Source organism: Taurulus bubalis (assembly GCF_910589615.1).
Source record: "Taurulus bubalis genome assembly, chromosome: 15".
NCBI lineage: Eukaryota > Metazoa > Chordata > Actinopteri > Perciformes > Cottidae > Taurulus > Taurulus bubalis.
In genome coordinates, this window is record NC_136603.1 from 17,856,073 (window position 1) to 17,872,979 (window position 16,907).

Sequence of the window (16,907 nt, forward strand, 5' to 3'; positions counted from 1 at the left end):
TACTATCATGTCCAGCTACTGAAGCTCATAATTCTCTTGGGCTTCTTCAATGTAAATACTCTCAGAGCTTATTCCTGTCGAGCTATTAGTGCTTTCAGCATTTGAGGCCTGAGGGGACGTTCCCAGAAAATGTTTCATCATTGCTTTTCATTAATGTGACACTTGTGGCCAGCAGACCTTAACTGTTTTGGAATGCCCACACACGTTCTCTCTCTCTCTCTCACACACGCACATACACAAGTACAGAGTAGCACATGGCGTGTTTGTCCATGTAAGTTAAAGAGGAAACATGCTATTTCCGCTGTAAAAGGGATCTATTGCCACAGGGGTCAGAGCTCAGAGGTTAAAGATCAAGAGGTCACACAGTTGCACCATCTGGCCGACAGAACCTCAAAATATCTGGCACCACCTTTCCACCTTCAACATTTTGTACTTTGTAGAGTTCAGTTTTGATCTAGGATGTTGTGCGTGTGCAATATTCTTTGTCTGTCGAGACTCGTATCAGTATGAGAACAGTATAAATGCATGCATTTTATGATCATGATGTGCTTGATTTCATTTAGGTTGCTCTTGTTTTTTAAAGCTTTTTGTGATAAACCTCAGTGTTTTTGATGCAGAGGATGTAGCAACGCAACCAATTGGTTATTCCAGACTGGTCAGACATGGTTCACTCTCCCCGGCTGTTGTATAATTAGTCAGGGCGATGGGGTTGGGATCGCAGACATTCTCCTCTGACTAATATGCTTGGGATCACAAAGCAATTATTTTCCTCCCGGGGAGTACTTCCAAACACACACCAATGTGTACACACACAGTGTAAGATATCACACATACATATGCCCTTTCTTATCCCGGGAAGGAACACGGAAAGGCTATTTGGAGGGGCTTACGTGTGTTCATTTCATCCAAAGGAAAACAGCAGCAGACATAGCACCGCGCACAGAAGCAGTCTCAAGATAAATAGTCTGCTTGGCGTAAAAAGTGACATATTAGATTTCCTGTCGTACAAATGGGGATTCTGTGGAACGCTTATCAGTCACGTTGTTTCTAAAGTGAAGACAGAGAAGAAACTAAATTTGTCTTTCATTTGATTTGAGAGGGGGATCATTGGACTACAGTTAGCATCAACGTTGTCATTGCAATCATCATCATCATCATCATCATTATCGGTGAAAGAATAGAGTGTGAGGCCAAGGATGTGGAAGTAGAAAGAGGGAGCTTAAAGCAAGACAATAAGAGAGTTGGTGTAATAATCTGTGAGTCAAATGAGGGAAAGCAGTATCAAAGTAATCGAGAATCATAAAACTTCCATTGAATTCCATCTGCTTGAAATGAGGGTGTAAATAGAGGCACAGTTTTGTGGAGGCCTAAAGTCACATGCTTATTGTTATCAGCCAGAATTACCAATGTGGAATTGTTCTGGATAGTAAAGTCCTGTCCTGCATGCTAATGTATACAGATGGCTTGGTGATTTGAAAACTGTGGGAAAAAGGTTGTGTTTTGTGTGAATGTGTGCGTTTGTTTCAGTAAGTTGAATTCTCAAACCGTCCAAGGGAACAACTGCGTTAAATCATCTACATCTGACTATGTCATGTTTTAATGTTAACCAATAAAACAGTGAGCCCCTCTTATGTTCCATATCGGATCAACAGCCACTCAATGTATTCGTCTTTCTATTTTTTACGCACTACGCGTTTCTGTTTTCTCCATCTGCCTGAAGCAGGGTGGAGTTTTCTCCCTGCTTCATAGCTCATTAAATGACTGTTGTTGGACGAGGTAACTCTTTCCATTACATGAGTGTTTTTGACACCAGTGGGCTAAAGGAGGGGCATCGCTGTATATGTGCGCATGGAAAGGGCTCATTTCTACGCATGCCGCTGACGGTGTACGCCTCATTATGTTTTTCAGCACATTTCAAAAAAATATTTATAGCTTAAACTAGTCGTATATTCTGGATATGTTTGTATAGAGCAAAACTCTTTTATTTGCCCAATGGATACTCGTAACAAACTGTACACCTCAAGGAAGAGAGCCTAACCGACAGGGACTGATGTCATTCTATTAAGCTCTACATTTCAATGGTCCCCCCACCCCATACACCGTCAAACAGGCTGTTGTGATAGACCTCCCACATACGCACACACAGCAGGCGCAGCCTTTAGACTAGTACGAGCTACTGAGCAGCCAGCAACTGCCGTAGCTCTCCTGATCCGGCTACACAGCTATTGAGGAGAGGGAGGAGGAGGACGAACAGTAGCCAAAACGAACTCCCCAAACTGCTGCTGTAATCCCCTGTGTCCCATCCCCGGGGCTACGCTGCAGGGCTTTTATCATCTTAGATTGGGATTGTACCCTCGTCCTCTGCTCGCACAGGTAGGGCAGGTGTTTCTGCTATTTCCTTTGACAAGATTCTGACTTACTTTAAGGTGACTTGTTAGAAGGGTTGTAATACATTTGGCTCCGGGGCAGGTGATTATAAAGGCACTGACATGTAGAAAGTGAGGGGAGCTCTTCTTTCATGACTTATGTCTATGTTTATCTACATGACTGATGCATTTAAAGTGTGTGTGTGTGTGTGTGTGTGTGTGTGTGTGTGTGTGTGTGTGTGTGTGTGTGTGTGTGTGTGTGTGTGTGTGTGTACCAAACTTGATACTTGCAGTTTCATGAGCTATATAAATGTGTAATGATGACTTGATTTGGAGCCTCCTGTCCTAGCAGGGGAGAAAGCATTGGCTTTAGTGGAGAATTCACATTAGCAGTTCCCAAAAAACTGAAAGTATGCATTCACAATGAATTTTTTGGGCTACGGTCTGTATTGACTATGGTAATCATGACAACGGTCCTGACACTGAAGATACTCTATCCAAATGGCATGCGATACTGCAACAGCCCATTTATCAGACTAGACATGCTAGGAGCTACCACAGCCTCTTTTTCCCGCATGCGGTCCGCCAACGTACAAATCGAGCAAACACACTAACGGATTAGCAGTAAAAAAACATGAACGGTGTTTGCCTGTGATCAAGAGCCCCCAGATTTGTTTCCACCAGCAGCCTGAAAGTGCAGCCGCTACAGTGCGCCACTGCCTTGGCAAGTTGCCCCGGGCCAGCCAAGGAGACCTTGCAGTGCCCAGCTTGTGTGTACGCCCACCAAGCTCCATTACAGAGCCCAGTATTCACTAAAGCTGAGATGGAGATATCTATAAGTTACAGAGACACAGACAGCTTCTTTGTGCTGCTCCTTTCCCAGCTGTAGAATCAGGAGATGCTTCACCATGAGTTATGAGGTTACTTGGGAACTTTAATGGTCAGTACAAGAGGAATTATCTGACAAGGTACTGTAATGTTATCGAATGCGTTACCACACAAACTGTTACTTAATGCAGGGTTTAATGTTTATGAGTTTATTTTTCCCTTGCCGGGCAAATGGGTCAGAAATGTAAGTACATTTTGTCTTGTCCTCATGCAACCTGTTTTATATATTAGCAATTATCAAGAGACCAAAGCTAATTGTTAGGTTTAATCTTTATTTAAGTAAATTAGTTTCACCTACATGCTCTAACTCCACCCAACTAACTGTCTGTTTCCAGAATAATTGAACTTCTTGCGGTTCAGCTCATAAACGTTGTCTTTACCTGCCGCCATTTCCTTTCAAGTGCCTGAGCAGTACTGTGCATGTGCAACTCTCAATATATGAGAAGGAAGCGAAATGGTTTCACTTTGTAGTTATTTCCATCATCGGCTCTGGAAAAACTATGCGTTTTAATAGTTTTTTACCATTTGCACAATCAATCAAGTGACTTGCTAGATTTCCTCGCCCAAAGTGGTATTTTACCTTGGACAAAAGCGCAATCCTTATTGCTGAGCCCTGAAATGGTGTGAAGTAGAGGTAGTTGTGATATTTCAGACATTACACATACATCTGTCTGACTTGATGCGCTGTGTTTGCTGTATGAGAGAATGTGGGTGGAAGGAAAAAAGCATGTGTGTCTTTCAACCTTTTCAGTGTGACTCTCAGTATGTTGAGCTCTTTGTTTTGCTTTCGGTGACGCAGTCCAGGAAAACCCTTCAGGCCTTCCTTACTCAGTGACGCTGGTTTTCCAGTGATGACTAAATTCTCCTGATCGGGGCACCCAACTTCCTCTTCACTGGACTTGGGTGTGGTAGTGTGTGCATGAGTGTATGTATGTACAGTATGTGTCTATGTGCATTTGTGTTTCGTGAACACAATCCACATTGCAGCGTTCCATCCGATTCAATTTAAAGTCTGTGATGTTCATTAATTCATCCGCTTTCTACATCAGCCTATCCTGTTTACAGTCATACGGATCATAAGCAAATACAAATCAACAACTGATGCATCTATTATGCTGGAATCTCTCATTTGGGCTTAAGAAAGTGCGAGGCAGGCTCCTGTGATTTTGTCGTTTTTTCCACACTGCATGCCACAGACCCTGCTCATTTCCTGAAGCTGGTAGAATAGGTGGACATGAGCCAGTGTTTAGTTTAACTGCAGCTGTTTTGGCCATGCCCACACAATTTCCTGATACCCCTATTTCCCTCTATGATAGCGCTACTTTTGTGTGCCTTAATTAATCCTGTGTGCTTAGAGGGTAACACATGTATTTCTGTAATAGCCAAAGTACTATGGGTTTGAAAATGCTTTGGCAATTGGAAATTAAAGGTTTGTGGAAAGTTGAATGGTTGTTGATTGTCGTCTTTGGCCTAACGTTATTCTAATGAGCCTCTGTCATTCTTGTTTGTTTTAGAAGTCATCCATACCGAAGGACCCCTGGACGGCAGCCTCTACGCCAAAGTTCGTAAAAAGGAGTCTGTTGAAGGATCAGTCACAGCGAACGGCCTCCCGCCTACTGCTGCTGAACATGCCCTACCTGCGGTTGACCATGCCTTGTCAGTGAGCAGCGACTCAGGAAACTCGACTGCCTCCATCAAAACTGACCGCACTGATGAAGTGACAGCAGCTCCTCAGGCTTCCACAGTGAGCCAGACACATGTGCCTGTTGGTGAGGAGCTGAACTCAGACCATCACCACGCCCCTCCTGCACAACAACCAATCAGTCCCCAAGAGAAACAGGAGCTGGATCAGCTGCTGAGTGGCTTGGAGGGGCCCATGCATCGACAGGGTTACCTGTCCACCCCGACTTCTGCTGTTGGAGGCATGCTTCACCTGGTTCCTGCCCAGGTCCATGTCAATGGGCACAGTACCATTGACCGTGAGACAGACATTTTAGATGATGAGCTGCCAATCAGTCAAGAAGGCAACAGTGTGGACAGTCTAGGGACATTCTCCTCCACAGATGGTCGGGCTACACCAGCTGATCTTTACTACCAGCCTGAGTCACTTGTCAACGGCCAGGACCATGTGCAGTATCTGGAGTGCAGTGTCCCAGAAAAGCATCTGGAAACCATCCGGCCGCAGGTTGCCATACCCAACAAACCTGTCGCTTTCACGCAAAGCAATTTAAACCACTCTCAGTCATTTGGTGCAGAGCCAAACTCTTTGCCACCAGCTCCCGCCCGCACCACCAGTAGCAGGGAGGCCGTCCAGCGTGGTCTCAACGTTTGGCAGCAGTTCGGTGTACCAGAAGAGCCAGTAACTGAAGGCCTCACTTTTAGTCCACCTCTCACTTTTAGTCCACCTCCATCTGTAGCAGTGATGCCCAGCCACCACAGCCTCCCACAATTCCCTCATCGCCACAGCACATCCCAGCAAGAAATTGAGCAATCTATTGAAACTCTTAATCTCCTTATGTTGGACCTGGAGCCAGGCCGTCCGCTGGTGCCAAAGTCCCAAAGTGCTCCACTGCGGGAAAACAATTTTGTAGTGACCACCCAGCCGTGCTTCTCCCAGAGCCAACCCAGGCCCTCCTCCAAGGCCGATGCCACCATCCACACCCACTTTTCTGGTCCCAGCCTGGCCAGCCACTCGTCACAGGCTCGGGTATCACCTGGGAAGCCTTGTACACCAGAGCCTGTACCTGTCCAGGGATCACTGTGTTACACATCTGAGAAGGCTGGAACCAGTCCTTCCCAACATGCCTCCCCCACTATAATTGGTCACTTCCAACTCAAGCCCATCAACAGCTACCCACCAAGCACATTGTCTCAGTCTGGAGAGGTCTCTGAGCCCCACAGAAGCCCTAGCACTGCCTCAGCATCACCCCAGCCAAGAGAAAGTGAGCAAGATGAAGTCTTCAACGTTGAAGGTCTGGTGGCCCAAAGAGTGGCTGGTAAGATCTAATTTTAAGTTATGTGATCTGAATACCATAGCTCCATTTATGGCCTCAGCACCCAGAGACAATGACCTGTTATCCAACCGCAGATTGCTTCTTCATATGTATTACAATTATCTCATAGATTTATATAGGATTGATAAACTGTTTGCCTCACACAATATTAGATACAACCAGCTGCAAAAAACGTAAAAAATGTTTTGATTTCCTTCTGAAAATTTGCATTGGGAACACCATATGACCTACTGGTGAGGTTACAGACGTGACTACCTGACAACCCAACTTCACCTTTAATTTAGCATGATGACAGAAAATACAGTATGTCATGTCATAATTATGTCATGAAGCTGTTTAATTCTCATTTTACATACAATCTTGTCCTAGGGCCTGTGTGGCTCTTCTGGTTTAAAGAGTTGTACTGTGATGGGTGCTGTTCTTTTCATTCAACAGCTCACCTGTTGTCTGTTTGGCTCACACTACAAAATTGCTCTCAGTTGTATCCTTCCTCTCTTACTTCTCTCAAGAAGCACCCAAACACTACATTTGGTTAATTATTCCCACAACAAAAAAAATATCACCGTGTTGTTTAAAAATTATTGCTATATTCCAAATTTCATAATCCACATACATCAAACTGTCAAGCTAAAATGGAAGGAGTCTCTGTCTGTCCTTAAAGTTTCCCGACCACTGTTCATACAATCAAAGTTGTATTGAAGTGTGAAGTTGTTTGGATGAGCGGTTCTCGAGAAAGCTGCAAGCAGCAATACCACAGGCCAAGCAATCGGGCAATTGACAAGTAGATACTAAGCATTATTCAATTGTGTGTAAGCTTTATTTTGGTGGCAGGACATACGCTGAAGAGTAATGTTGATGCCATCATCCCTGCTCTGTGCACACATGTCTCTCGGAAAACACTGCTCGGTCCCTCCTTTCCTGAATGTCACCTCATCAGTCCCCATCACTCAGGCTCAAACAGGAAGTGTTCGCTCCAGTCCAGCAGGTTGACTGTCCGTAGATAAGCACATCAGACATCCTGCAGGGCAGCAAGCAAGTCAATATAATGCAGTGTGATAGCTGAACCCTCAGATAACTATTGCCAGAAATAGGTTTTCTAGAATCAACAATATGGCTCAGTTCACTTTACTGCCAATTAAATGTAGAGCAATTGTCCACATTACGCAATACTAAAAGGTATTTTAACACTGTTAACATTTAGAAATGTAGTGTACTGTTTGCGTGAGATAAATGAGACCTTAGTCAGATTGCTTTGTACTTCCTGTATCATAGACGGTCTCCTTTTTTCATGATTTTTTGAGAGACCGTAAAGACAAAACTTTCACTTTGTAATGTCTGGGTTGTTGGTTGATTTCCAAACTGATAACAGGAATCAGCTATTTTTTTTATAGGCGGGACCTCGTCTTGCTTGTTTTCTTTTTCCTTTTCAATTTTGTCATCATCATTCTTCTTTCTGTCATCATCCATCTGTTTACCCAGAATACTCGGCTCGTGTCCAAAGTGTCACCCCCAGCATGACCTCTTCTGAGTCTGAGCACCACCGTTCTCACTCCCTCTCGGGTTGGTTCTTCCATCCCGTCTAAAGGAACACTTAAAAAAAAAGAAAGGAGAGGTCCTTTTTTCAAGTGTTTCTTCAAGTAGTCCAAGTTCAAGTCTGTATCTGCTTTGCCTTGGAGTGCGGTGGGCTTTGATTTGCATTTAATCCTTTCTCCTTTCTTGTTTAATAATTGACTGCCCCATCTACTAATACTCTTTTTTTTCACTTCCTCTTTCTCCTTTTATACGCAACACATTTTTCACTGTCATCGTCGGGTTTGTAGAGCAGCATCATCATCATCAAACTAACCACTGAACCTTCTCGTCATACATACTCACCCTTCATTTCTGTTTGTTTTGAGTTACAGTTTTCTACCTTAAGGTTAAGGAATTACCTCGACTACAGCGTAGAAAAAAACATCCAAATTGGATAATGTTAAAGTTTCACAAGAACTAGACGAGGGAGGCACAAAGGAGGCTCTGTCCCTTGCCAGGAGAGTGCATGTCACAGGATCCATTTTGCCAAACTCTGGGAACAATACCGAGGCTACACTGGCTTCATTCAAGGCTGCTTTTTTTTTACTCACACTATTTTGAAGATTTACAAAGCCAGACAAAGGACACCAAATTCTAGGAGAGACCCCATAGTCCTCGCTGGAAACATCGCTAAAGCCCGATGTGTCCACTGGGAGAAAGCCACCACAATGCAGACAGGTTCGGTTTTAGGGCCTTTTTTTGTGATGCAACACAACGTCAAAGTTGAATGTAACAGAGTTGATCTTAGATTGTAGAGTCGGAATGAAGGTCAACATGACTGCTTCTGTTTCTACAAGACCTATTGCACAATTTTAGAATTTCTTTTAAAGAAAAGACTATAAAGAAATTAGAAAATACAATTCTCTCATTGATCTGAACTTACCTTGCCAGGAATGCAACCCCTTCACTCTTACCTTAGGTGACCTCGCCCAGTTGCAGGTGTGGACATATGGAGACGGTTTTTGGAATCAACCCCGTGCTTATCCACATGATGACTGGATTTTAAATAGCTGAGAAAAGTCAGCCCTCGAGAATCTCCAGTCGTCCCAGCTGGAAACTATTAGCAGTCGCTAGGGCAACAACGCAGTTTTTGACAGTACTCTGCTGCTGAGCAATGCATCGTGGGTACATCTGGTTCTCAGTTTCTAGGCTCTGTGCGATGGTGGGTGTGTTTCTGTTTGGCGGTGTTGACTGCCGACATGCTTTGCAAAGCTGTTGGTTCCAAGATTCTTTAACCAACACCTCGTCAACAAAAAACATCCTAACAGATGGCCTGATTGGCAGTTATACATCTTTGATTTCTTTCTTTTATGTAAAAAATAATACATATACAAAATGAATAAATGTATTTACAAACAGAAGGTAACTTCGAGGTAAGGACATTGAGAGAAAATGTTTTTGAAAGCCTCAGCTTTAATACTGAGGTGGCAATGGCAGCTACCTTCATTCCTAACTATTTAACTGTTCGAATCTCCGCAGCTGCGATCTATAACTTTCCCCCACAGATATTTGGCCAGGTCTTTGCACCCACATTTCAAATTTAAGCTGAGTCAAGGGGACATTAATATTTTCACATTTCCATAACAGGCTCGTAGGGTGTGTCTTTTGTTTCTGCGTGTATGGAAAAGTCTGCCCGAGTCAAACTGACTTAAGGTCATTATCAGCTTGTGTTGGTTTTCAGTTTCCCGAAGAGATCATTCCATCTTGGCGAAGGCATGTTCTCATGAAGAAAGAAACAATTTATTAATTCAAGGTCCATCCAACATATTATTCATTCAACTGTTTCAGTGAATTTGAAACATCTAGAAAGTAACCCTTGTGCTGAGGCACAACCAACGCCACAGGATTTATTCACCCAATTGTCCCACTTGTTTCTTAAACCTATTGTTCTCCCATTAACCTTCATCTTGTTCCAAGGCACAGGGCAGCCAGTGATAGTCTTTCACATTGGCCGTGCAGCTTTGGCAAGCATTTCCTGCTTTACTACCTCCACCCACCAGTGAATGGCATTGCATATTAGCATAACACTCTTAACTTAAATCCTGTTTGTTTTATGTTGGTAGCTTTCTCTCTCTCTCTCGCTCAGTTCAAACCAGATTAACTGAAATGAGCTTACTGGCTGCTTTGAGGTTCAGCCAGATCTGTCCGCATTGACGCATTAGATAACAAACATACAGCTTGCACCAGTGTATCAGAAAGTCTTGATCATTTGTGTGGGAGAACATTTTCATTCTTGGTACTCCAAAAATAGTTGCTTATTAGAGTTTCAGCTGATGCTAAAAGGGGTGGCCATCACTTTTATTTAACATATTTCCAAGGTCAAGGTTTTCCCCAAGATTGTTTTGTTGGGGATATTGTTGAGTGGGTTTATTAATGAATGAGATCAACCCAATGGGCTGAAGTTTGATTAGCAGCTAACCCTGCATTAACCTTGTGTGTGTGCATGTTCAATTCAAAAGTTTTGAGAACCACAACCAAAATGCACACGATGGCCTGTGCGGTGAGCATTCACAATGGCTGACAACCATTAACATTGAATGACGGCGATGGCATTGCTGGAGGAAAGAAGTGGGATTGAGCTGTAGTGACCAACCCTTGCTGAATTTTAACCCTCAACTTGCGTGTCATGCCAGGTGTCCAGGCCCGTGCAGTGTCCTTGGATGAGCCTGCAACCCTTCCCCGCCATCACATCACCAGCGACGGCCAGTACCAAAACGGTCCCGACAACGACCCCTCTGCAGATGTCCCACTCCGGTCCCCCGTCCGCTGTGTTTCTCCAGAGTTTGTCAACGCCTTAGCGATGAACCCTGGCGGAAGACCGAAGGAGGTAGAAGAGCGTACATTTTGAACATACATTGTGGGAAAACAAACACTGTTTTCCCGCCTTCTTTCTTCACGAGTTGACATGTGCTTTTTCTTCCACTCCTCAGAGACACATGCACAGCTACCGTGAGGCCTTTGAGGAGATGGAGGGTGGCCCCATCAGTCCTACACCCATAGTTGGTGGTGAGGTGTTTCCCCAAACCCCTGCCTTCCCCATCTCGCCGCAAACCCCTTACTTCAACCTGTGTAAGTCCCCCCTCTGGCTGACAGAGGGCACTGTGGAGCTCGCCATAGTTACAGTCGATGAAAACACGATTTACATTAAATCCCAACTGAAGGTTGTATTTGACAATGGTATCAATCTTATTCTGAGATTAGCATTTAGATTTATGTATTTACATTCACTTTTAAATGGCTTATTTTAGTAATGATGTTACATTCCTTAACTTATGGATGTCTCTTTTTTTTAATTGTGTAAGAACAGAGATTTGTGAATAACTTGTGATACTGAAAACTGGTGTAGGGAAAGTCTTGAGGTGTAAAAGGTTCCCTCATGTTCTGAGTGTCTTGGCAGTCGCTCAAGGTACTTAATCTTTCCTTGCATTCATTTCTCTCTTTATATGCTTCATTTGGTACCACATATTCCAAGCAGTGTGACAAAATCCCCACTATTACCATACTCATTCAGATTGTAAATGGGCTGCATTTCCAATGTACGAGTGGGACGTTGCAGTGCTCTGGCCTTGTGTTGGCTCATCAAAATGCCTGAGTGGTCGCATCTCGTAAAGACCGAATTCATCTTTTTTTCTCAAGAATGTCTGCAGTCATCAATCAGTACATGCAGAATGAGTAAAAAGGGGAAAGAGAGACAAAAAAAAGCCAAGTCAGTTTGGTTTAACTGATTCAAGTGTAACGTTAATACAGATAATGAGTTGATCTTCCAAGAAAAACATGTTTCCTCAAAAGTCTAGAAAATAGAAAAGATACATATGGACAAAAAACAACTGACACAACCATCTCCCCCTCCTGCCGTCTCCCAACCGCCTCTTGCGTTCTCACATGCAATCCACACTAAGAAAAGAGCCACATATTAGGGAACGTGTCTTTGGCCAACTCTACCAATGATCTCATCCGGTCCTCTTCCCTATCTCCCTCAGGGCACACCCATAAAAGTTAGTCATAAAAGCCCCTCCATATTTTTAACACCCGCTCTGTGGAGCAACATCCCTCCTTCCCATCAAAGTGGGAACGCTGATTCCAACGCTTATAGTTGTAACCTTTACTGAGATAAACTATGAATTTTGATTCTTGAACGACCTAACTGTGACTCATTGAGATCAAATTGTTGAGTTAGTTATGCGTTTGAGAGAAAACACAAGGTTTCCTTCATTGTTTTTGATTTGAATAGACTACAAAAACTAGATTCTCTTTTTTCAGCTGAGCACAAAAATGTCAGGAGTTAACTAAGATTAATTTTGCAGTTATTTGCAAAACTTGTGAACAGTGCATGTTTAGCTACTTGATTAGTGCACATGACACTAGATTTATTTCCCATGTATTGCCATTACACAGTTATCTTAAAGAGTGTTTTAGTGTGTAGTGTAAATCACTTTCCCAAGTGTTCCCTTTGGTTGCCCCGCACACACACCACCCACGATTACATGTTGGGCATCTCGGTGGCAAGTACAAAGAATTGATTTGGATTCTTTGGTAAGTGAAGGATGCACGTGTCTCTACCGGAGTACCACTGTCCCACGATGTCAGCCAAATGGACCCCCATCCCCATCCCTTCCCCATCCCTTCCCTCTGCCCAAGTGAGCTTTACCATCACTTATCACAGTCCTGCACTGCTTTGGCATGGGAGCCACAGGAGAGCACCACTGGCAACACAATGGACACAATGTTGGACACACATCAGACATATAAATTCAACATTACACTACCTGCAAGTCTTTTGCTGATAGAACAGATACTTGTGGTATAAAAACCAACAAACAGGGAATAACCTCCACTTTCATGCATTGACATAGTAAAAAAATAGCCTCAATATCAACACACACAGACCCAAACACATAAAGCACAAAGACATGCTTCCACTCTCTCAGCTGCTGCTCTCTGTGTTGCTGTTGTCATCTGTGTTTGGGTTCCTGTTGCTTGTTTCACCACAAACAGCACCCTGCCTGCCCTCCCCCAGCAGTCTTAATTACCCAGCCATTTGTGTCTTGTCTTTTGGTAATTGTGCTAGCAATGTGTGTTGGTTATCACAAGAGGTTGTTTTTTTCTCCCACCACATAATTATTTGTGTTTCCGCTGGAGGGGGAATAAAGGAGTAGTTGGTATTGTTAAAGGAAGACTAGAGGTGCAGAACAGATTCTTGAATCAAACACATTCAAAGTTGGGATGATTCTAGTGTTATAGGTCATACATATAACAGAGGCTCTTGTGGCTCTACTCCTGATCTTTCCCTCCAGTGTTAATGTAGCAGAGACTGTATCAAAGTGCCTGTTCTTTCATGGACAGTAATGGATGTGTGGCCACATTTGATTCAAAGGAATATAGGGACGTTAGCATGGTGCTATGACATTGTTCCAATGATCCATTATTCCGAAAAAAAGTCCCATCTGACCAATAGCCAATTTGTCCGACAGCCCGTTATTCTCAAAACAAACTCCCATCGTTCCGAAGGCCCATTGCTTCCAAAGTAAACTCTATATGTTGTCAACAGAAGCACATGGCAAATTGTTATTCAGAACAACCCTTCTGGTGGCAATATTTGTTGTTCCTACCATGACAAAGATATGACCCGCCTCTGGTTGGCTTACCCTGATATTCTTACACAACATCTAGCTATAGTTACTATAATACTTCTTATGCCTGAGCCTACCCAACCCGACCACAAAGGCAATGAGTAATAAAAAGCAAAAAAAAATCTGGAGGTCCGATGACATCATTCTGCATAACAATTAGCCATGTGCTTCTGTTTGTTGCAGGGTATATTTTTAGAGCAATGGGCCTTCGGAACAATGGCCATTTGTTTTCAGGATAACGAGCGGTCGGACAAATGAGATGTCAGTCAAATGGGACATTTGTCGGAGTATTGGGGTTTCAGAATAGTGGGCAAACGGAACAATGGACAGTACTAAATAGAATTGCTAATGTAAAACAAATTAGAGGCTACAGATGTAAAAAAATTAAGCAACTGAGGTTTACAAATGCCGTAACATGACAGATTCCAAGGGAACCAAACACTCTTTATTCAGTTTGACCCAGCTCTGCTTTGTGTTTGACACAAACCTTATTCTGCTGTTGGCAGAGTGAGGTGGTGTCACATTGTTCTTAGACAAATGCATGTTTTCCCCTCCATCAGAGCATGAGCGCACCCCTCTGGACATGTTGTGTGTTAAGATGTGTTGATGCTGTATTGTCTTGACAGCTGTTTACCTGTCTGTTAGTATATTATCAAGCAAGACTAAAGGGCAATTTTAAGAGGCTATATATACATATATATACCAGGCCATGTGGACAACTAAGAAAAACTTTATTATTTATACACTTTTGCATCATTTTCTAAAAAAGTGATAAATCAATGTTAGACTGGGTCAACAGGAAGCAGCTGTCAAGATGTCCGTGATGTATGATGCTGTGTGGTGACAAGTGTCTCATTCTCTTCAGGTCGCTCCCCTCCTGGTCTTGCCAGGACTCCACTGTCAGCGCTGGGCTTGAAGCCTCACAACCCAGCAGAAATCCTCCTCAATCAAACAGGCTCAGGTTGGTTGTAACCCTCACTTTATTAGAATTACAAACTAATTAAATCCAAGTAGTTATTGTTATTGTTTTTTAACCATGAGTTCACTGTGTGACCGTGTCATAGTCTGACACCAAGTGGTCTGACCAAGCTTCAGTATGTGACGAGTTAGGAATGAAAATGGGACACACACACACACACACACGCACACATACACACACGCACACACACACACACACACACACACACTCACACACAGTATGGCACAGAAACAATATATTTTTCCCTCCTCCTTTGCTGTACCTCTGTTCCTTTACACTATTCTGTTTCTCTGGATTATCTCCAACGATGCTCCACAGAAGATGAGAGCAGTGAGGGTGAGGAAGGTAAGAGAGCTGCTCCAATGCCACAGATCATCGACGTCCTCCACCCCATCTTTTCTCTACCTATTGCTCAGCTGTAGTCCATCCACATCTTGTGTGGCAAAACCATTTCCGTTTTCATTTCTTCTCTGGAAAAGAGTCACAACCACTCTCACGGCAGCATATACTGTTACAGTATATTATTTCAATCTTGTGCCATTCTGTGTTCACAGTTTCTTCATTTTTTTTATTGACATGTTATCACCGTCACACAACTACAATGCCACAAAGGGTACAACAAATACAGACAGAATAGCAGAGGTGAAGTAAATGGGGGCTCACAGTTTTCTCTCTCTCTCATGCAGCACCAAGAAGCTATGTCGAGTCTGTGGCAAGGTCGGCAACGACAGGCGGAGAGTCGACGTCACCCAGGAGCCTCAGCCCGCTGGGAGAGACTACTGCCCAGCAGAGAAGTCTAAGTCCCACCTCCCACACGCTGAACCCCCCTTTGTCCAGCAGCAGCCCCATCCAGAGCTCACAGGGGTGAGCCCAACAAATAATGCTCTTTTGTTTTTTGGTCCGAGGCCAGAACTTAGACCAGAAATTTGTGAATTTGTTGAATAGATATGATATATATATATATATATATATGACTTGTACATCTCTCATAGTGCCATCTGGAGCTATGGGTGGCTTCTGCTTTGCAAGGATATATCTTGTCAATCGCTCATATTTATATTTATTATTCATTCTTTCTACTCAGATATTTAGATTTTCCAATTAATTGGAACATGGTAAAATAGGGTCCAGGTGGTTATTTTTCTACCTGTACCCTATTTTACCATGTTGCCAGTGGGTGTACATTGACGGGAGGACTTGCCCTTAGCAATTACCTTGCAGCCCGTTTAGCGACTGCTGTCTGCAGTGTTGAAAACGTTGTTGTTGAAAACGAGTTGACGTGTGTAGAACTTCAGCTGGTTTTTAAATTACATTTAACATTTTCTTCCAGGGATCACCCCAGCAGCGTTAGCACTCCGTCCCAACCCACTACTGATTCGGGCTTCCGCTCTCAGGCCACAGAGAGTGCCTACCCCACTCCCACCCCCTCGTATCAAGCCCTGAATACCCCCACTTCTTCCTACCTAGATTCCAGCTCTCCGACCTCTTCCTACTTTGGCACCACTACTCCTACGCTATCCTACCTTGGCACTACTACCCCTACGCTATCCTACCTTGGCACCAACACCCTGCTGGGGAGTTATGCGGCATCAGACCCGAGCCCGCCCACCCTGGAACCTTCCCAGACAACGCTCAGCAATGGAAGTCCCCATGCGCAGCACCGGACCAACATCCTTGGTTCCACCTACAACCCCCTCCTCCAGCAGCGCTCGTGTGCTATCCAGGAGGGTCCTATCATGGGCCAGCAAACATCACCAGCTAACGGTTTTGATGTGGGTCGTCATCTGTCTCAGGGAGCCCAGAGCAGCCCAGTCCTCAGCAGACAGGCCTCTTTGGGACAGGGGTCTCAGCGGAGCCCGGTCCTCAGCAGACAGCCGTCCCTGGGCCAGCCCATACAGAGCAGCCCCGTGCTCAGCCGACAGCCATCTGTCACACACCCCCAAGGGAGTCCAGTTTTGGGCCGTCACCCATCTGTATCGCAGGTGTCCCAGAGAAGCCCCAGTCTGGACCGTCACCCCATGCACAGCGGTTACACCACCCCAGATGAGAGACATGGGAACCTGTCGCGACAGAGCAGCTCGTCGGGCTACCAGGGACCACCCACTCCCTCCTTCCCCATCTCACCTGCAGGCTACCAAGATGGGGGGATGACGGGGATGGGTGTAGGGTTCCGGCAGGGCAGTCCAGCCCCTGGTTTCCAGCCCCAGCTTCCAGAGAAGAGGCGCATGTCGAGCGGCGATAGACCAAACGGAGCGCAGTCCTATGGCACGCTGAATGGGAAGATAATGTCCCCAATGAGTGGAGGAAGCAATCCCAGCTACTTCCACACCCTCTCTGACTTCTCAAGGTTCAACATGTCAGGTAAGGACATACATTATCTGGAGTGACATGAAGACGCATTTTGGAGTTCTTCTCTGTTTGTCACTTCCTTTTTATGATATTCTTTTGGTTTTTGTTA

The 16,907-nt window shown here is 44.3% G+C and overlaps 1 protein-coding gene across 1 annotated transcript in view; it reads left to right on the forward strand.

Annotated features, from left to right (window-relative positions):
* Positions 1 to 16,907, forward strand: part of tns1b (tensin 1b) — a gene marked incomplete at its 5' end in the record, with an annotated part of 135,524 nt that overhangs the window by 108,782 nt on the left and 9,835 nt on the right. Inside the window, 8 exons of the mRNA XM_079230690.1 lie at positions 4,769 to 6,250; positions 7,748 to 7,828; positions 10,474 to 10,667; positions 10,771 to 10,909; positions 14,336 to 14,431; positions 14,768 to 14,794; positions 15,136 to 15,313; positions 15,780 to 16,810. Coding sequence (XP_079086816.1) covers positions 4,769 to 6,250; positions 7,748 to 7,828; positions 10,474 to 10,667; positions 10,771 to 10,909; positions 14,336 to 14,431; positions 14,768 to 14,794; positions 15,136 to 15,313; positions 15,780 to 16,810 — 3,228 coding nt within the window. The remainder of the gene's footprint in view (positions 1 to 4,768; positions 6,251 to 7,747; positions 7,829 to 10,473; positions 10,668 to 10,770; positions 10,910 to 14,335; positions 14,432 to 14,767; positions 14,795 to 15,135; positions 15,314 to 15,779; positions 16,811 to 16,907) is intronic.